Below are 18,167 nucleotides of genomic sequence, written 5' to 3'. Positions count from 1 at the left end.
TAGATTAGCATTATCACACGAGACGTGGTAATGATTGATGGTGCATATCGTTGAATTTTGGTTGGTGGAGTCTAGAGTCTAGACAACTAGCTAGGTACAGTGCACGAATGCTATTTTTTCTTGGTAAATATAATGATAATTAATTAAGTGTTAATGATTCTTGTATTCATACATATATCTTGTTTCTTTATAATTAAACAAATTATAAACACAAATACACAATTGTCTTGGCTGTCATTGTATGTAAAAGTCAATCCCAAACTTTGAAAAAAATCCAATTTAATAGATATAATTAATGTGATTTGAGAGAAAAGATCGAGCCTAGTAGCCTATTACCAGCCAATTATGGTTCACACAGTGTTGTATAGACCATAATAAAAAGTCCATTTTTAATATACTAAAAGTACATTATTCGTATACTAAATGTACATTATATAAAATAATATACTTTCAATACTCAAATAATGTATTTTCTTTGAATATAATGTGCATTTTATATATATTAAAAGTATATTATTTGTATATTGAATGTACATTATTTTATAATATGGTGCACACACCTGTGTAGACCCTGGTCCACACAAATGGCATATCAACAATGAATTTGCTAACATTGGACTGGATTAATTTTCTAAAAAAGTGTTGTTAAATCCTTAATTATTATGAGTTCTATTGTCTAACGTCATTGGATCGGCCCATGCCATCATGATAATGGCTTAATCTATACATAATGCTTAATCATCCATATGACTCAATTAGGGTATTAACAATAGATTTGTTGACACTAAACTCAATTAATTTTCTCATATTAGAAATGTTTAAGTCCTTAATTATTACGATTTTTATTGGATAATGTCATTGGTTTTGTCTAGGCCATCATTTTAAACTTTAAAGTCTTAATTAATCTTGCCATAATCCATAGGATGGGCAGATTACGCTTGGAAGACAAATAGGCTCACCAACAAAATTCATCATTGCTTTCATCATAGCCCACGAGCAATAAAGTAATTAATTTTTATAAAAGTTGGAGTACAATTCGATTGAATCAAATTAAGCTTGAGTTTGGTTCACAAATGGCTCGACTTGTTTGTACTCTTAGCTAGTTCTTGATGGGATAAACCCCTTATCTTAATAAGCTCAATATATATAACCACAAGAGTGATTCAAAAGATAAATGGATAACCTCATCTATAAGAAAGACTCGGGCAAATTAACCATTGAAGAACCATTATTATGATAGTTAGATTAAATACGAGAGAACCATTAGTGTTGTGTGTGGAAATAGGTCGAATCCTATCAAGGGCCCTACAACTTGGGGTTTGACTAGACATGTTCAATAAAAATGTCAAGTCTAGACTTATATAACTAAATAAGCTAATAAGACTTATATCCATGCATTGCCTATTTCGACCCTTGATTAATGCCGATCAAAGTAATCATGGCAAATTAGTGTGTAGTCCATGATCTACGTAGTACAATTTTAATATACTAAAAGTACATTATTCGTGTACTGAATGTACATTATATAATATAGTGTTCATTCAGTACATGAATAATGTACTTTTTCTGAATACAATGTGTTAGTGTACATTTTTAATATATTAAAAGTACATTGTTTTTATAATGAATGTAAATTATTTGATAGTATGATCCAACATATATGCGGACACACAATAATGATTGAGTAATCATTCCCTCCTATAAATAGTGATGTTCATATCATTTTATGGATCGAACTTTATGCTAACTTCATTTGATTCTTGGGATTAAGATAGCCAAATTGGGCCTATGTAAAAGAGATGAAAGTTGCAAATGAATTGTTCCTTTTTGACCCGTTGTAGGCCCAATAGTGAACGGAGCCCAAATTAGCCTCAACCGTCTTTAACCGTCACGCCCGTTGCCACTTGCCACTTTCCTTTTCGATGTTAGGAAACTCGAAACTGAATTTAAGGAACACAATTAACGTTAGATGAAACTACGCAAACCCATGGCAATCCCGAGAAGGTACCCGACGCTGAGGAAGAAGCTCCGAGAACTCGAAGCCAAAGTGGTGGAGCTGCTCACTCTTCCGCCGGAGACGCCGCACCACGACCTCCTGTCCGACGGCGTGGAGCAGCGGCTGGAGTCGCTCAAGGCGCTCGTGGCGGCGGAGATGGCGTCGCGCCGCCAGTCGCCGCCGCCGACCCACCTGCTGCACATCACGGAAAAGCTCTCCGAACTGGAGATGGCTTTCCGCGAGTGGGACCACTGCAGCCGTGCGGCGGCGGTTGGCGGAGCCGGCGATGATTGCTCGTGCGGCGGCGAGTCGAGCCTCAATGACGGCGCCGACGATGGGGATATCAACATGGCGGATTTGGGGTTTAAGGTTTACGATGTTCCGAAAGAGCTGAGGGTATTAAAATTTTTTTTTTATTTTAATATAACTGACCCTATTATATTATACGGAGTAGTATCTATTCATCTCACTTTCTATAGGAGAATATTAAAACATAGTATCTGTATATATTTTATTTGACTTAGTCTAGTTAATTATATTTTCTCTATTGTAGTTTTGCTACTGAGCACTTTGTACTTAATATACATTCTTTTTTCTTTTCTAATAGAGGGAAGATGATGGTGAAGAAGTAGAAGAAGGAGAGCGGTCTCTGGATGAGAAGACCCACCACCTGGTCCGGCCGCCGTATAACGGTGGGGGAGAGGAGGCGGCGGTGGTATCGGACGCCGGAAAGTACTATAGAGTGTGGGCTACCGGGGCGGTGCTTGGAGCTTTTTCCATGGCTGTTTTCATGGCCAGGTTTTCTGCTTGTTTTTACGTTGTTGAATATATAGGGCCACTAACTCCTACATAATTAGTAATTATAGGTGTAATCCATGGTATGGAGATACATATATACATTTGTTTGACTCCCCAAGTTCATTGTACTCTCCTTCGCTTGTTATATGGATTATTTTATTCCCTTGTATTAATAATCTTCTTCTTGTTGATCTATTTTATTATGGGGTGTGATGACGATTAATGATTTGGTTTTTTTATTGATGTGGATAAGTTTTTAAGGTGATTATTTTTTTTCGCAAGAACAAGTTTTTTGTGGGCCCAAAATGAGAGAGATGACAAAAAGTTACTGTTTTGTGCATGTTGGTTACATTCAACGCCCAAGCAAGCGTGTGCATGTCTGGGGTTACCTCCTTTTTTTGTTGGCAGCGTCGTCAAATCTCTCTTTTTCTTTATACTTCTCCTCTTTCTTTTTTAGCTTCTAAAAAATTGTGCAAAAATCAAATTGACCAAGTATTGTATATGGTCAATTGATATGATTACGAAACAAACTCAATCAAAAAATATTGGTAATAATTGAACTTGTATTTGATAAAAGTATAATTGTGTTCCATCTACTTCTGTTAGAGATTTGCGAGTCTGAATTTAGGTGCAAATTTTAAATAAAAGTATTACCCTAATAATGCATATTGATAGCTTAATTTGTACTTAAGTAATAAATTATAGGTAAAAATACAAGATTGAACATGATAGACTGTCGTATGAAGAAAGCTCATTGTGTCTCTGCTTACATAATTGTAGTATTTAATTATGTAAGACATTTATTCTTACATTAAAACTTTGGTGAATTTAACAAAGGTGGGACAATGATTTTAGCGTGCCTAACGTCACACGGTCCAATAGCTTCAACTGGCTGCGGCAATTATCCATTTATCCACCAAACCGGCCCGCGACATCCTCATCACCTTGTCACCTCACCTCATTCCCCCAGTTGACTCAAAAGCTTTCTGCTTCTCTTTCGCTCGCACCTCTAAAACCCTTTTACGGCCACCTCTCGTCAAATCTTTTCTCTGAAGAAGCCATGAGCCGATTCACAAGATTCGAGCTTTTTGAGCACTCCCCACCCTTCTTCTTTAAAGATACCACCCTCTCTCGAAATCCATTCTATCCTTCGTTTCCACTCGAAAATGAGCTCGATATTGCTCTTGATCTGCTCTGTCCCACCGCTTATTCACTTCCCCGTTTTGATTTCACCTCCCAATTTGACGACTTTGATGCTGTCACCGATCTGATTCAGATCGAAAGAACTCCGTTTTACAGCAATGCCAAGCGGGTCCAGAGGCGCCGAGTCGGGTCCGGATTAGATACTCACTGCTTACAAACCCTGTGTGACCGGGTCTCGGCCCTGGAACTGGAGTTTGACCGGTTATCCCTGGAGAAGAAGAAGAAGAAAAAAGTTGGGGACAGGAAGTACACGTGGACGGCGGAGATCAAGAGTCCGGAGGAGGATGGGTTTGACCGGAAGTACAAATGGGTGGCGAAAATTAACGACGACGGGAGGAAGAGAGCGCCGGAGAAGAGCTACAAATGGACGGCTGAGATCAAAGGAAAGGGAGAGGACAAACCGATCTCCAGGACCTACACTTTTGAAGCATCCACTGGAGATTCAGGGGAGTGTAGAATAGTGGAGAAGAAAGACAAAAAGAAGGAAGAGAAAAAGAAGAAAAAAGAAGATGGCTGCAAACGTGTGGTTGAGATTGAAGAGCCTTCTGATCATGGCGCCATCATCCTAAGACAGGTCTTTATTCATTATGACTCATGCAATTATCCATTTGATTAGAATCAGTTTAATTAGTGGAATTGTCACTCTGCTAGTGTGTACTATAAGGATAATTGAACTTGTCATTGAAAAAGATGTGATTTTTAATTTTTTATACTATGTAGTAAAACAGTCTAGGAACTATAATGTTTTGGTCTGATTGGAAATTGAATTTAGGATCTTTTTTGCCTAGTAATAGTTATGCAGTCTTGGATAGTCCAGGTGAACAATGTTAGATGAATGTTTTGTGTTTTGTGAATATGGTGATAGGCATTTGGGAGGAGAGTGGAGAAGAATAAGGGGAAGAGAAAGGAGTTGTCATTGCAAGATGCAGCCTTGGTAATACAAATGGGCTTCAGGGCTTATCTTATAAGGAGATCTCAGGTTCTGCGGGCTCTTCGTGAGCTGGCCATTGCAAAAACCAAGTTGCGGGAGCTCAGAACGCTGTTCAACAACTTCTCTTACCGGCGTCGGGTGGCTCGTGATGCTGAGGAGAGACAGAGATTCTCCGAGAAGATCATTGTGCTTCTTCTCACTGTTGATGCCATTGAGGTAATATATGGAGTTGTTTACGCTTTGAACTCAACATTCTAGAAGAAATATAACATATTATAGATGGATATTGGATGCCATATGATGTAGAATTCCTGTTTAGTATCTTGTGTTCATAGTTCCCAAACACCCGCTTTTTAGGGTTTGAAATAGGGTAAATGAAGTCGCTTGCCATGTGTTGGAGACTTGGAGTGATTTAGGGCAAGAATTAGGCTAAAGCATCACTTTTAGGCTTAGAGATAGGAGAAGTTTACTAAAGTACATTTCATTGCCTGGTGCACTCATATTGAATTTCTAAGTTGAGTTAATGCTTCAATTTGGTCTCATTTGAGTCATTTCTACGACATAGCAACCAGTAGAAAAATAAAATTTTCAGCTTTTAGCTTAAATGCTCTTCAGATTCAGCTTCTAGCTTATAACTTTTTAGCTTTCAGCTACCTTTTCAGCTAAGTTTGCCAAACATAGCCTTATTGTACACTCTCTGGGCCTGTTGGTATCCTCTTGCTTTCTCTACGACCTTGGTGATGGGAATGTGTGACAATTGTGATGTGTTTTAGGGTGCTGATATTCTGGTGCGAGCTACAAAGAAGTCTATGGTGGACGAGCTAGAAGCAATGCTCGATGTTGTGGACCCGCAACCTGGTGGAAGGAGTCTGTCGATGAAGAGAAGAACATTTGATATGCCCGATGGCACGATTCAGAAGGAACTGGCAGCTGGAGTGGCGAAAGTAGTTCAAATGCTCGATGAAGAATAAAATGCTGGCCGAAACCTTTGTAGCGTGCTTCTAACGCTGCTAATGTCTAGCAAAAAACCTCTATTCTCTTGCCTTAAATGTATCTTTTATGCGAGATTTCAAGATAAGATGTTTTGAACATTTGATGTTTATGTAACCATCTTCCATTACCAAGCTTTTACCTTCTTATTATGTTTACTTAATGCTAATGGTCTCACAAAATCTTAATTGTTAAGAACATTAAAGTCTGCAAACTTCAGAGGATCATGCTTAGAAAATGAAACTTTGACATGTCCCAGATTCAGCTTTCCTTATTTTTTGCCCACAAAAGTGGTGGGAATCTGGTGACCCAGAGCCCAGAGGCCCATCACATTGAGGTTGTCAAGACTTTATCATGTGTTTTCTTCCACAATTTGTCGTCTTGAAACCATACGGGTAAATTATATCATGGATCAGGGTCTATCTTGCATTTACTTAAATTATATCATGGATCAGGGTCTATCTTGCATTGTAAATCCTGGTCCAAAAATAACCTTCAAATTTTGTATATGTAGTTGACACATTCTGTACTTGCAATTGACAGTTTCTGTACTTGTAGCTATCATATTATGTGTTAGTAATTGTCAAGTTATTTATTTACATGTACAAGAATTATTAATTATAGATATCAAATGTGTTAATTGAAGATACATAATTTTTGTATCAGGGTTCACAATAAACCATATTACATGGTATAACAATTGATCCATATGTGTATATGAGGAGGTTTCCTTATTCTTGGTTAAGTGGATTCTAACTGAATGCGTTTGTTATTTGGGCCACCCCAGTATAGCTAGACATGTGAACTAGGTAGCTGATGTTTTTTTTTTTGTGGTAAATTCAACTAGGTAGCTGATGTTGAATACTATAATCCATGTACTTTTCTTCCTCTTTTGGTCCACAATCTTTGCCATGTCTTTTACATGTTTAATGAATCATTCAAGGGCAATTCTATATATATATATATATGAATTCAAACTTTTAATAATGTGTTTAAGTGACCTAATTCAAGCTAACACATACAGTATTCAGAATCTCTATCACTATAAGACTAATTCAAATTACATTACTTCTAATGTAAAACTTTTTAACTTGTCACACATACAAAAGATAATGTGGTGTTTGGTAAATAGTTATTAGCTGATTGTGTTAGTGAGTTTGACTAGTTGATAGCGTAGGAAGATATTTGATAAATTAGTTGATAGCTGATTACATGCAAAATGACTTTTTAAACAAGATAATTGAAAAAGTTGTTTTGACCAACTTTTTTGTATTTTAGGCATTTTGGAACAATAAACTATTACAAAAAGCTAATTAATCAAACATTCATATTGATTGTTAACCAATTCAAACAGCTAATAATAATTAAGCAAGTCAAAATTAGTTAATAAGTTAACAATGTTATCAAACAAGACCGATAACATATTGGGAATGACATTAGGAAGTGATTTTTGACAAGAAAATAACTGTTTTTCCAAGAAAATAGCATTTTTCGTTAAACCTTTTATTTGCCCTAATCATATTGCAGTGTACGGTAGCACCTAGGATTGTAGCTTTAGATCACCGACACGATAGCAACTATTATAGTTTAATTTAATAGAAACATGGAAGTGTGGAACTTTCATTAACTTAACTTCAACGGCCATTTCACTTTGGTCGGACTTTGACGACACAAATTATGCAAAAACATAACTGTGCATGCATGTTACAACATTCGAGAATTATTTTAAATGTAGATTATGGTATACACAAAAAGATTCTATAACAGCATAACGATGTCAACCCTGATTAATCAATTATTATTAAATTGACGCTTTTATTATCCTCTGCATTATCCAGCAAAGCATACACATTTTCTTCTAATTATGGACTGATTAAATATAAATAAATAAATAAATAAATATATATATATATATATATATATATATATATATATATGTGTGTGTGTGTGTGTGTGTGTGTGTGTGTGTGTGTGTGTGTTACACGTTATTGATTAGACTTTAAAAAACAAAAATCACTAGCGACTAGCGAGTAATAGTTAAAACTTGTTAGTTGTTTTAAAAGATATCTAATATAATTTCAAATGCGTAAGCGAGGCAAAACTTTGGACCTAATCTCTAGTGTGGAATTTTCAGGCTTAGGCTCCGGGTGGATTGGGAAAGCTCTCTAAAATTGTCTAAATCGAGGCCTAAGAAACCCTAACTTGGAGGTTTAGCTAGGTCATGCTGAGTCTGAGCTAATTTTAATTTTGAATTGGACTGATTCAAGAACAGTTCAATCATAAAATGCCTTGTAATAGATTACCTCTAATGTATAATGTAACTCATCAATATTGTACATATATTTTTTTTAATAAAGTAGGGAATAAATACTAACTCGAAGATAAATAACTTGTAATATATTTTGACGGTGATTTATAAACAATACATAATTTAATACTCCGTATATGCTAGCTATATACTTCTATTCATTCATAGTATTTGGAGGTGGGGTTTGGTAGTTTATGTTGAATACTTGAGAACATGTCTAACTTTTCTCCCCCTTATGATAAAGCATTGTCGTATTCTTAGTTCCATGAAAGTGGTTTTGTCCGTCAAAATGATTCAGTTTGGTCCACCATCTTTGCCATAAGTCTTTTACATGTCTAAACTTCCTCAATTTTGTAAACCTCTAAGGTGAAACTTCAGCCAGCTAGTCCATCTGCAGCTGTGTACCATCTCTAATGCACACCTCTCGTGTATTGTTTATTTGTTCCGGTATATATCTAACATCTTTTGAGAAATTTTTGTTAGGTGAAGACATAAAGATATATCCTGATATGTTTAAAATAAACAAGGAGACAATATAATCTTCGATTCTAATATATGGTAAGGGTTCATTCTTGTGATTCGTTATTTATTTATTTATTTATTTTTATTTTGGGTGTATAGTGTAACATTATTTGGAGAAATTTTATGTTAAGTAAAAATTGACAAGAAGATATATTACGTGCAAATATAACAAAGAGACAATCATTAATGTGACATATCAGGAGGTAAATTATTACAAGTATTTTTTTTTTGAAAAAGGAAAATTAATTGCATTAATTAAAGAACTGAAGGAGACAATCCACGGGACTAGCCACCCAAGTAGTACCTACAGACTGAGAGCCAGTCAACCAGAGCCCCTAACTAGGGTGTGGGCAATCTGATTTGCTGAATAAGGAATAAAACGACATATATATAAAATTATGAGAAGACCTAAGTACGGAGTGACATTGATTAAGAATGAGACTAGACTATCAGAGTAAGAGAGATCTCTTCTAGGTTCACACAGTGTTATGATATAGATAGAGAGAAGATGTGTTATAGGCATAGGTCAGTTATGTTGTTTGGGCTCTCTTGTAAGTCAAATTGAGATTATCTGGGCTCTCTTGTAAGTCAAATTGAGATTATCGACACCGGCATATTTCATGATCAACTGGACTTGAGCTGATTATCCAAAAAGCTAATTGTTGGACTTGGAGAGATCGAGCTTACTATTTGGATTATTGAGCTGATCGACGTATGTCTTAATCAATTGGACTTGAGTCGATCTTTCAAAGAATAGATCGTTATACTCGAGATATCACATCGTGCCGCTTACTGTCTATATTATTGAGCTAATTCAATTATTTTATAATCACACTTTTTAAATTTAAAACCGAACAGATTTAATTTTTAATAATTAAAAATATCCGTACCAATATAATATTGCAATGAGAAAGCATAGCCATAGAATGGGTGATTAAAGACAAAAGGTGGGGAAACTTTGGCCACACCAAAGTCTAGTCATTTCAAGGTACAATTCATGAAAGGGATGGAGATGTAGTACAGCTACACCGCAAGAAAGCACCGAACAAAGTAGCGTCGTTTGTATTATCATAAACAGCCAAACATGGACGGAGGGTCGCCGGACCCCACCGTGCCGCCGCTGCCCAGCCCCTCACACATTCAACAAACACCTACCACTTCATTCGACGACACAACCATATGTTTTAATTCTTCGACAAAGACTAGGGATAACAACTCAACACGTATAAGTTATTGCCTCTTTTAGTACAAATAAATGTCATTGACTTTGTGATTCGAGTTTCAGTGGTGACAGAATTGACTCTAATCAAAATAAGGCTTTAAAACACTTTGATCTGTTCCACTATGTTCCAACATATTTTCATCATCCAGTAATATATGAAACATACACAATAATTTTTTGATTAACAAGTATAACGAATGAATAAACTAAGGATTCATTTCTTGAAGTGATTGTGACAACACATCACTCTTTAAAGGATCATTTAAATTAATTGTTGTATCGCATCACTGTCACTTTAATCCCGTCACTCTTTAAGAATATAATGAATCTAACTAACTTAAAAAATTATAACTCATGAATTGCAATTCAACAAAAGACGGAAATTACAGAAAATTAATTCATTCTAACCAAACATTATAATTGGAATGACCAAAGAACTGTGGTGGAATTGCAATTCAATTCATGTTTACTAAAGCCCATTAAAAAGTTTGTTAGGAAAAAAAAAAAAAAAAACTTGGGATGGGATGCAATCCTGACCGTGCTTTCACTTTTGTTTTCTTATTCCCATGCCAGCTGGCAAAGGAGAAGCTCATTGGCCACAAACTACCCCTCCACGTGTCGTCTGTCTTTTCCCGGATTCTCTTGTGGGACCCACTTGCTTGACCATGTCTCATCGGAAGGGAAAAGACGAAAAGCCGTGAAACTTTTTAACAACTGATTTATGTTTTAACCATTGGATTAATTATTATTATTATTTCTATATATTACGGTGTACTCTCTAAGAACAAAACCGGTTTTTAAGTTTTAACCATAGGACAAAACTTTCTTTGGTTGCTTATTGATAAATTTGGCATACAAATACTAGTTGTACTACATACTAAATAAGGAGTAGATAATAAGGAATCTTATCTTTACTCGATAATCTTATAAAAAAAATTAATTAACTTAATTGTGTTTCGTATCAATTAAAATGTTAAACTAATACCTAAAGTTCACATTTATATTACATGCTCAATACACCATCTCACGTGTGTAGATTGATAATTTTTATGGGTCATGTGCAACACGTAGATATAATATATCTTATTGTTTTTATTATTTGGTTCATCTTCTCACTTGTGCATGTGCGAGTTCATTACTTTTTTATGAGACATATGCAACACATGGGCATACATTATTTTTATGGGGTATGCTAGCTCCTTCAAGTATGCATGTGTGTGGTTTGATTATTTTTTGATGGATTACATGCAACAGGTGAACATATTTTTGACACATAATCTCTTATAAAGAGTTGAATTAATGACGAATGTTTTATATATATTATACAATCAACAACCTTTTTTCTTCCAATGAAACCAAATCAAGTTGTGATAATATAATATTTTATCAAATAATGCGACGTACCGACGTATAATATACATTACAATTATTTTATATCAATTGATTACTTATAAATTAATTGGTGTAAGTTAATTAAGTAAAATAACGTAACATCATCCTAAGTTAATATGCTTCCATAATTAGAAAGAAATTATAATTATAGATTACACATAAATAATACGGAGTAACTTATCTTATCCACTTAACACCTAATCAAGTGAAATCATGTGACCAAACTTAGTTTTGTTTTTTTGTTTTCTTATATACACTTGACAAATGGTACGGGATCTCACACATGCAACTAACATTGGTTTTAGAATGCCCTTTCATATGCTCAAATGATTGAGCCTAAATGTGATTATTGTATTTGAAGGTTAGTGATTTAAACTTTTTTTTTTAATCATTTTGATTAAATTCGTTATATAAGGTCTTTTAGTAACATCTTGACCAATTTGGTTGTGGTTACCCTCTTAGTAAATAAATTTCGAGAATGAAATTATCAGTTTATGGTAAAAGTAGGCATTTACAAGGAATGACAAAACTTCGTGTGATATATCATGGTTGTTTGATGGGTTACGAAGAGATTTTTATCATGTAAAAACTGAAAAGTGGCTCGCAAATAATCACTAGAAAACTTTAAAATGCTATTGATTTTGGGGACTCCAACTTTCACCCCTCAAAAGCACTATTAGAGGACTTGAACAACAATTACAACCTTGTTCAGTCACACATATTCACAATATAAGACAAGTTATTGTCCAAATTATATGACAAATCATCATGATCTTGGCATTCTTCGACTTAGAATATTTGATCTGCTTCCACAGTAGTCATGATCCTATCTAAACTTATCTTTTAAAACATCTCCATACATCCAAAAAAAGTGCTAAAATAGACAATAGAGTTATATATATAACAAAAAAAAAAGTTATTCTTTCTTTATTTATAGGATGTATAGATTATTACGCATAAATTAAACACACCATTAAATAGTAATTGGTAGAATACCTAGTTGCTCAACTAATTAGAGGAGTGAAATTTATAAAAAGCGATCAAGAATCGAGTCTCACCCGCAACAGTGTGTGTGACTCTTAGGGTTGGAGATTCAATTTTTTTAAGAAAACTAGAATACCTAGTTGTAAAAAAAAATAAAAAATAAATAAATAAAAATTATTCGTAGGTAAAGCTCTAAAGCATGACGAGGTTGGCGGTAGCTAGCCCATCTTCTCTGTTATATTTTCTTCGCCATCTCTTCTGGGACACGTTTCCTCTGAAAAATTAAGGTCGTCAAACCTCAAACCTGCGATTCCCTCGTCCTTTTCCCCTCTGTTCTATATAACCATACTCCGTTATATATATATTTCGTTTGCACGTATCCCATATATCTCCCCCATGAATGCGTTTACTTGAGACAATTTCTCAATCTGCGCATACGTATCGCAATCTCTCCCTGCCTTTTTTCCATATCTCTCTCCAGGTAAAGTTGACGTCATTCTCTGCGATTTTGTTTTTGTTTTTGTTTGTATCAATCCTCTTGTTCTTTGGGCTTTCTGCGCTTCTGGTTCTGTCCACGATGATTTTGTCTGATCCTTGTTCCCCGCTCCCCTTCTCTCTTGGAAAATACCTTTTTATATTTAGATCCGCATTCATTCCCATTTTTTTTCATTCTGCGCTTTCGGCTTCGTTGATTCTTTTCATATTTCAGCTCGTGATTCAGGTGCCCCGCCGTCATTATTATTTCTGTTTCCGGAGTTTTTTTTTTTTAATGGCAACTTTTTGAATTTTTGATGTACTTTTTTTCTGAGAAGTTTTTGTTTTGCATTTGTTGTTGTTAATTTATTCCTGTCTGTGTCTAATTATAAAATCACATCGTACATTTCATGGAAAAGATGCATATATGCATTGTGGGTATAGTATTAGACAATAAAAATTGAAACTTTGGGTTATATTCTGCGTTTCTGGTTGTGTGATTAAGGTTTCATTGTTTGACCTCTCTGTTTTTTGGTCAAAGCCTCAAACTTTTTTTTGTTTTTGACTCATCCATGTTTTTGTTTGTCAGCAGCTCAGCTTATAATTTTCTTAGAAATTTGAATGGGCTAATTTAAATCTCAAGTTTTTTTTCCCTTTTTTATTTTCCTCTTTGGTGAACCAAATATGGAATAAATGAAGAAATTTCAAAAATCTTGATGGTGATAAGGGCTTTCTTGTATTCTTATTTGGTTGTTCTTTAGCTTTGATGTTTATTTAACAACAACAATTTGTCATTTGCTGAGTCATTTGTAAGATATGTTAGAATATAATTAATTTGTGGTGCTGGTTAAGGATAGTAATAAGTTTTTCGGTTATTTATGTTTTTTCTCGCAGCTGCAAAGGCAGATATTCTTAGCATTGGTTTTATTATGTTAGTGATAGAGCTATTTGTTATTTAGACTGATGTTGATGTATGCCACTCATGCTTTCAGCCAAAGAATTTTATGTATACATCTTTTTCAAACTTTATTTAATTGGCAAATGGTTTTGCTTGATTGTTAACATGATTGCGACTGGCGTTTTGTTGATCCCCCCAAGTCGTTCTCACTTTCATGGTTGTAACCCACAAAACTGATAAAAGGAAGGGAATAGTTTATACACGAATTCTTCTATGAATCTATGTAATGGCTTTGGAACGAAATGATTGTAGTATGAGGCGTTATGGTGGGGACAATATATTCTGAAAGCAACAAGAAAATGGGGATATAAGAATTTAGTAGTTTCCTTTTTTTGACATGTCATGGTTTTGTTGTGTTTATGAAAATTATTGTGACGGGTCCATATTAATAATGCTGTCCATGCTCCTGGGTAGGACCATATTATGTGGTTGCATATGCTATTGTTTCCTTTCACTACCGACTGCTCAAATTTTCTGTGCCAAATATCAACGTTCTGGACCACATTATGTGGGTGCATATACCATTTCATTAGTCATTAGTCTTGATCACCTCGTTGTGACTGCTTTCCCGACCTATTCACTCATCAGAGGTGATAATAATATCTGTAGTTGAGTCTTTATACAAATCAACTTGCATCTGCTTATATTTGCTTTTATTTGAATTTGGAAGTTCTTTCTCGACTCTCATTGTCCTTTACCGAACATATGAACTTCATGGTTGTCTCAGAAAGGGATATGTTTGAGCTTAGATCAAAATGGATTTTGAATCCAGTGAGGTTTACTCTTCTATTTCATAATACACTCTACACGAATGGAGATGATCATATGATTAGGTGTTAATCTTTGACGTTCATCTTTTTTCTTTTCTTCTGTTAAATTAAATTTTGCTAAATTATTGATCTCTTTATAGAGAACTAACACAACGTAGACTACTTATTGATGCCTTCATGTATTTTCTGTTTTATTCTTAATCATATCTTCCCGTTCTAATCTCAGGCTATTCATTTCATGTTCTTTTGTTCGTGTCTCTTGCTTCTTTAGGGACCATAGTTCTCCTATCTATATACTGGTTAATGCTAAATTACAGAAATTAATCAGCATCAGATGTTAGTTTTTTTTTTTTCCTAACACTACAGATCTTCCACTTCACGTCACTAAATTGCTGAAGTTGTAAATCGTAACAACTCTTTATGCAATTGTTATAAGTAATTAGAACTTCCTCTTTTACCTACATTGCATCTTACTTTTATCTTTTTGAAACGTGTTTGTTGCAGTTATTTTCCACCCGACTGCTTAAAAAACTGCGGTAAACAAGGGGGCAGGATGCTCAAGTAAGATTAACAAATGTATTGATGGACTACTTACATATCTTTAACTTTCTTTAATTCTTTCACTTAAAATCTTCTTATGATCAATAGTTTCTGCGAGTCGTTTGCTTGATGGACTGTATTCTGGCCTGTAGCAGTAGAGTTACTTTGAAGAACTGGTTTTTTCACTTATACAAGGAAGGAAACTTTGCATCGTCTAAAAGACTTGTTGAAGCGAAGTAATTTTGTAGTTGCATATCTATCGATAGTTCTGGACATAATGGACCTAAATTCGAACCATAAATCCCCTGTTATTGCTGATGCTGCTCCCGTGAACAATTCAAGGATAGGCATTGCGTCTCTTCTGCCTTACTCTCCTGCCGGTACAACTTTCTCTCATAAGCTGTTCCTTACAATCCCGAGGATGAAGCCCATAATACTCGATGACTTACAGTCGAACACTTGGTTAGATGTGATGAAATCGTCCTCTCCCACTCACAAGAATAGAAGTAAAGATTTCAGTATCGACCACATATCAAACGAGAATGATGTTCTCTATTACAATTGGACAGTATGTTCCTTTCTTTTCCTTGTGTGTACTTTCTGTCAACAAAACACCGTAATTCTTACTTGCTCAATCTTCTGTTTCTTTCGTGTCTAACAGCTCAGATATCCATCGGCACTTGCATCCTTTGAGCAAATCACAAACTATGCAAAAGGAAAGAGGATAGCATTATTTTTGGATTATGATGGGACCTTATCGCCAATCGTTGACAATCCCGATTGTGCCTTCATGTCAAACGCTGTGAGAACCTAGTTATATTTATTTTTGAAGAAATAAAACATCTAAAGTTTCATCATTTTTCTTTTGGGGATTAATCTCGATACCTAATAAAATGCTTTCAGATGAGAGCTGCTGTAAAAAACGTTGCAAAATATTTTCCAACAGCAATTATTAGTGGGAGAAGTCGTGATAAGGTAGCTTGCTGCCATTTGTATGCTGTGTCTGTGTGTCTATACATATATATATTTTTTCTCGTTGCAATAATTTCACCTCTAAGATAACCTTTTCTGTTTCTGTAGGTATACGAGTTTGTAGGACTAACCGAACTTTATTATGCTGGTAGTCACGGTATGGATATTATGGGACCTGTGCATCCAGTTACAAGTGACTATAAATGCATTAGTTCCACTGACAAGCAGGTAATGCCGTTACTTTTAGATCTTGATTGAAGAGATGCGATCTTTGTTTCCCATCTGTGACTGTACTTATATGGTTACGGTTTTTAATTTTTGTGAACATAGGGTAAGGAAGTTGCTCTTTTCCAGCCTGCCATAGAATTTTTACCAATGATTGACGAGGTGCGTAATTTCCTTTTAGAATACAGTGCATCCACGAACCCCTTTTTGGAACGTATCAATAGTGTTCATATTTGTGTGTCATCAGGTTTTTAGATTGCTTGTCGAGATTACCAGAGACATTGCTGGGGCGAACGTTGAAAACAATAAGTTCTGTGTTTCGGTACACTATAGAAACGTAGAGGAGCAGGTATGGTAATAAGTGTGTTCTGAAACTGTATATGACACTATCTTCTGATTGATGAAAAGCTTACACGACTTGCATCGTTTGCAGAGTTGGGAAACAATCGGGGAATCTGTGAACCAGTTATTGAAACACTACCCTCGTTTGCGATTGACACATGGTCGCAAGGTAATATATACACACACATCGTTGTATATTATTTTTGCAATGCGGCTTTCGTATCCTTTGCTTTCACCATCTTCTAACGAAGTATAGTGTACTCGATTTTCTTTTTCCAGGTTTTAGAAATTCGGCCTGTGCTCGATTGGGACAAGGGGAAAGCTGTCGAGTTCTTACTTGAATCACTTGGTGAGTTTGTCTCCTTTGCATGATGCATAAACTTATACCGGGTAGTTTGTTCTTTAACTAAAAGAGCATAATTTAGTTAAAACATAGTACAATACAAACATTAAAGATTAGTATTGGAGAATCAGTTCTTAATAGGTTGTTTGACTATGCAAAGCACGCCATATATGAAAGTGAACAAATAAAATGATGATGCAGGGCTAAAAGATTGCGATGATGTCCTCCCTATATACATTGGAGATGATCGAACAGATGAAGATGCGTTTAAGGTAATGGCAAACATACCCGAATTTGAAACTTAATCCACAGATGACTTCGTTGTTGCTTGAAACACACACTCGAAACTGAATGGTATCCTGGTTTGTTCCCAGTTCTTGAGAGTTGGAAATCGAGGGTATGGCATCCTGGTTTCTTCCACGCCCAAGGAGAGCAACGCAACATACTCTCTTCGGGATCCATCAGAGGTATAACAGCTTTATTCCTGCAACATTTTGCTCGATGATCAGTTAGTTTCGTTCTCTCTGGTTTACTGTCGGGATGAAACTGATGAGTCATTTATGCCTTTGCAGGTCATGGAATTTCTGAAGTTGCTGGTGACGTGGAAGAAGTGAACCGAAGTTTAGCGCTCACTACAAATGATGACAGTAATGGAAGACTAAACGTAGTAATGAATGATGATATTAGAATTTTTGCTCTAAAGAAATCTTTTCTAATCAAAATTGTAAAGTGTTACTAAGGAACAGGAGCTGAGGTGCTTTAAGGAAAGTGTTTTAGTTAGTTGATTCTTCCTAATGTCTATAGCTTTTCTTTGTTTTGTTACTGTTGCACCAAGGATGCCCTTTTCCTCTGTATTCTGATCTCCCAAAGTAGGAAACTAGGAATATCACTATTGCTTTTCAATTCACTAATGACTTTATATATATATACTCTTACTTACTTCCACTTAATTGTATGTAAACTCACAAACGAGTATTATGTGGACTCGGGTTTATCTTACAAGGTGGATCTGACACCAAAATACATAATTTATAATTAAAATGTTCACAATTTATATACTAAATGTTTACAATTCAAATTGTGAACATTCTGAATGTAAATGGACATTGGTCCACTTAGAATCTTAGACTCTTGTAACTTGTAAGGTGGACCTGTGTTGGTATAACTATTGGGCCTCAAATCACTCAATACTTCATC

At 35.3% G+C, this 18,167-nt stretch overlaps 2 protein-coding genes across 6 annotated transcripts; both read left to right on the top strand.

The window, feature by feature from the left end:
* The first annotated feature begins 3,724 nt into the window (after window positions 1–3,724).
* Window positions 3,725–6,070, top strand: LOC116014187 (BAG family molecular chaperone regulator 7-like). Its single transcript, XM_031254187.1, has 3 exons — window positions 3,725–4,571; window positions 4,863–5,144; window positions 5,702–6,070. Exons 1-3 carry the CDS (start codon window positions 3,855–3,857, stop codon window positions 5,897–5,899), a joined length of 1,197 nt encoding a protein of 398 aa, XP_031110047.1. The 5' UTR covers window positions 3,725–3,854; the 3' UTR covers window positions 5,900–6,070.
* Window positions 6,071–12,519: 6,449 nt separating this feature from the next.
* LOC116012015 (trehalose-phosphate phosphatase A-like) lies at window positions 12,520–17,920 on the top strand. Of its 5 annotated transcripts, XM_031251477.1 has the most exons (14): window positions 12,520–12,827; window positions 15,053–15,109; window positions 15,197–15,468; window positions 15,556–15,656; window positions 15,750–15,890; window positions 15,992–16,063; window positions 16,169–16,288; window positions 16,391–16,447; window positions 16,533–16,634; window positions 16,719–16,796; window positions 16,907–16,976; window positions 17,172–17,242; window positions 17,345–17,437; window positions 17,543–17,920. In XM_031251477.1, the coding sequence occupies exons 3-14, from the start codon at window positions 15,366–15,368 to the stop codon at window positions 17,582–17,584; spliced, it is 1,050 nt and encodes a 349-aa protein (XP_031107337.1). In that variant the 5' UTR covers window positions 12,520–12,827; window positions 15,053–15,109; window positions 15,197–15,365; the 3' UTR covers window positions 17,585–17,920. The 5 variants fall into 5 exon arrangements, with proteins under 5 accessions (XP_031107337.1, XP_031107336.1, XP_031107333.1 ...); XM_031251476.1 differs by having other exon boundaries at window positions 12,522–12,827; window positions 15,244–15,656; XM_031251473.1 differs by having other exon boundaries at window positions 12,522–12,827; window positions 15,197–15,656.
* The last annotated feature ends 247 nt before the right edge of the window (window positions 17,921–18,167 follow it).

The sequence above is a fragment of the Ipomoea triloba genome, chromosome 3 (genome assembly GCF_003576645.1).
Source record: "Ipomoea triloba cultivar NCNSP0323 chromosome 3, ASM357664v1".
Classification (NCBI taxonomy): Eukaryota; Viridiplantae; Streptophyta; class Magnoliopsida; order Solanales; family Convolvulaceae; genus Ipomoea; species Ipomoea triloba.
This window is presented reverse-complemented; position numbering and strand designations above follow the sequence as displayed.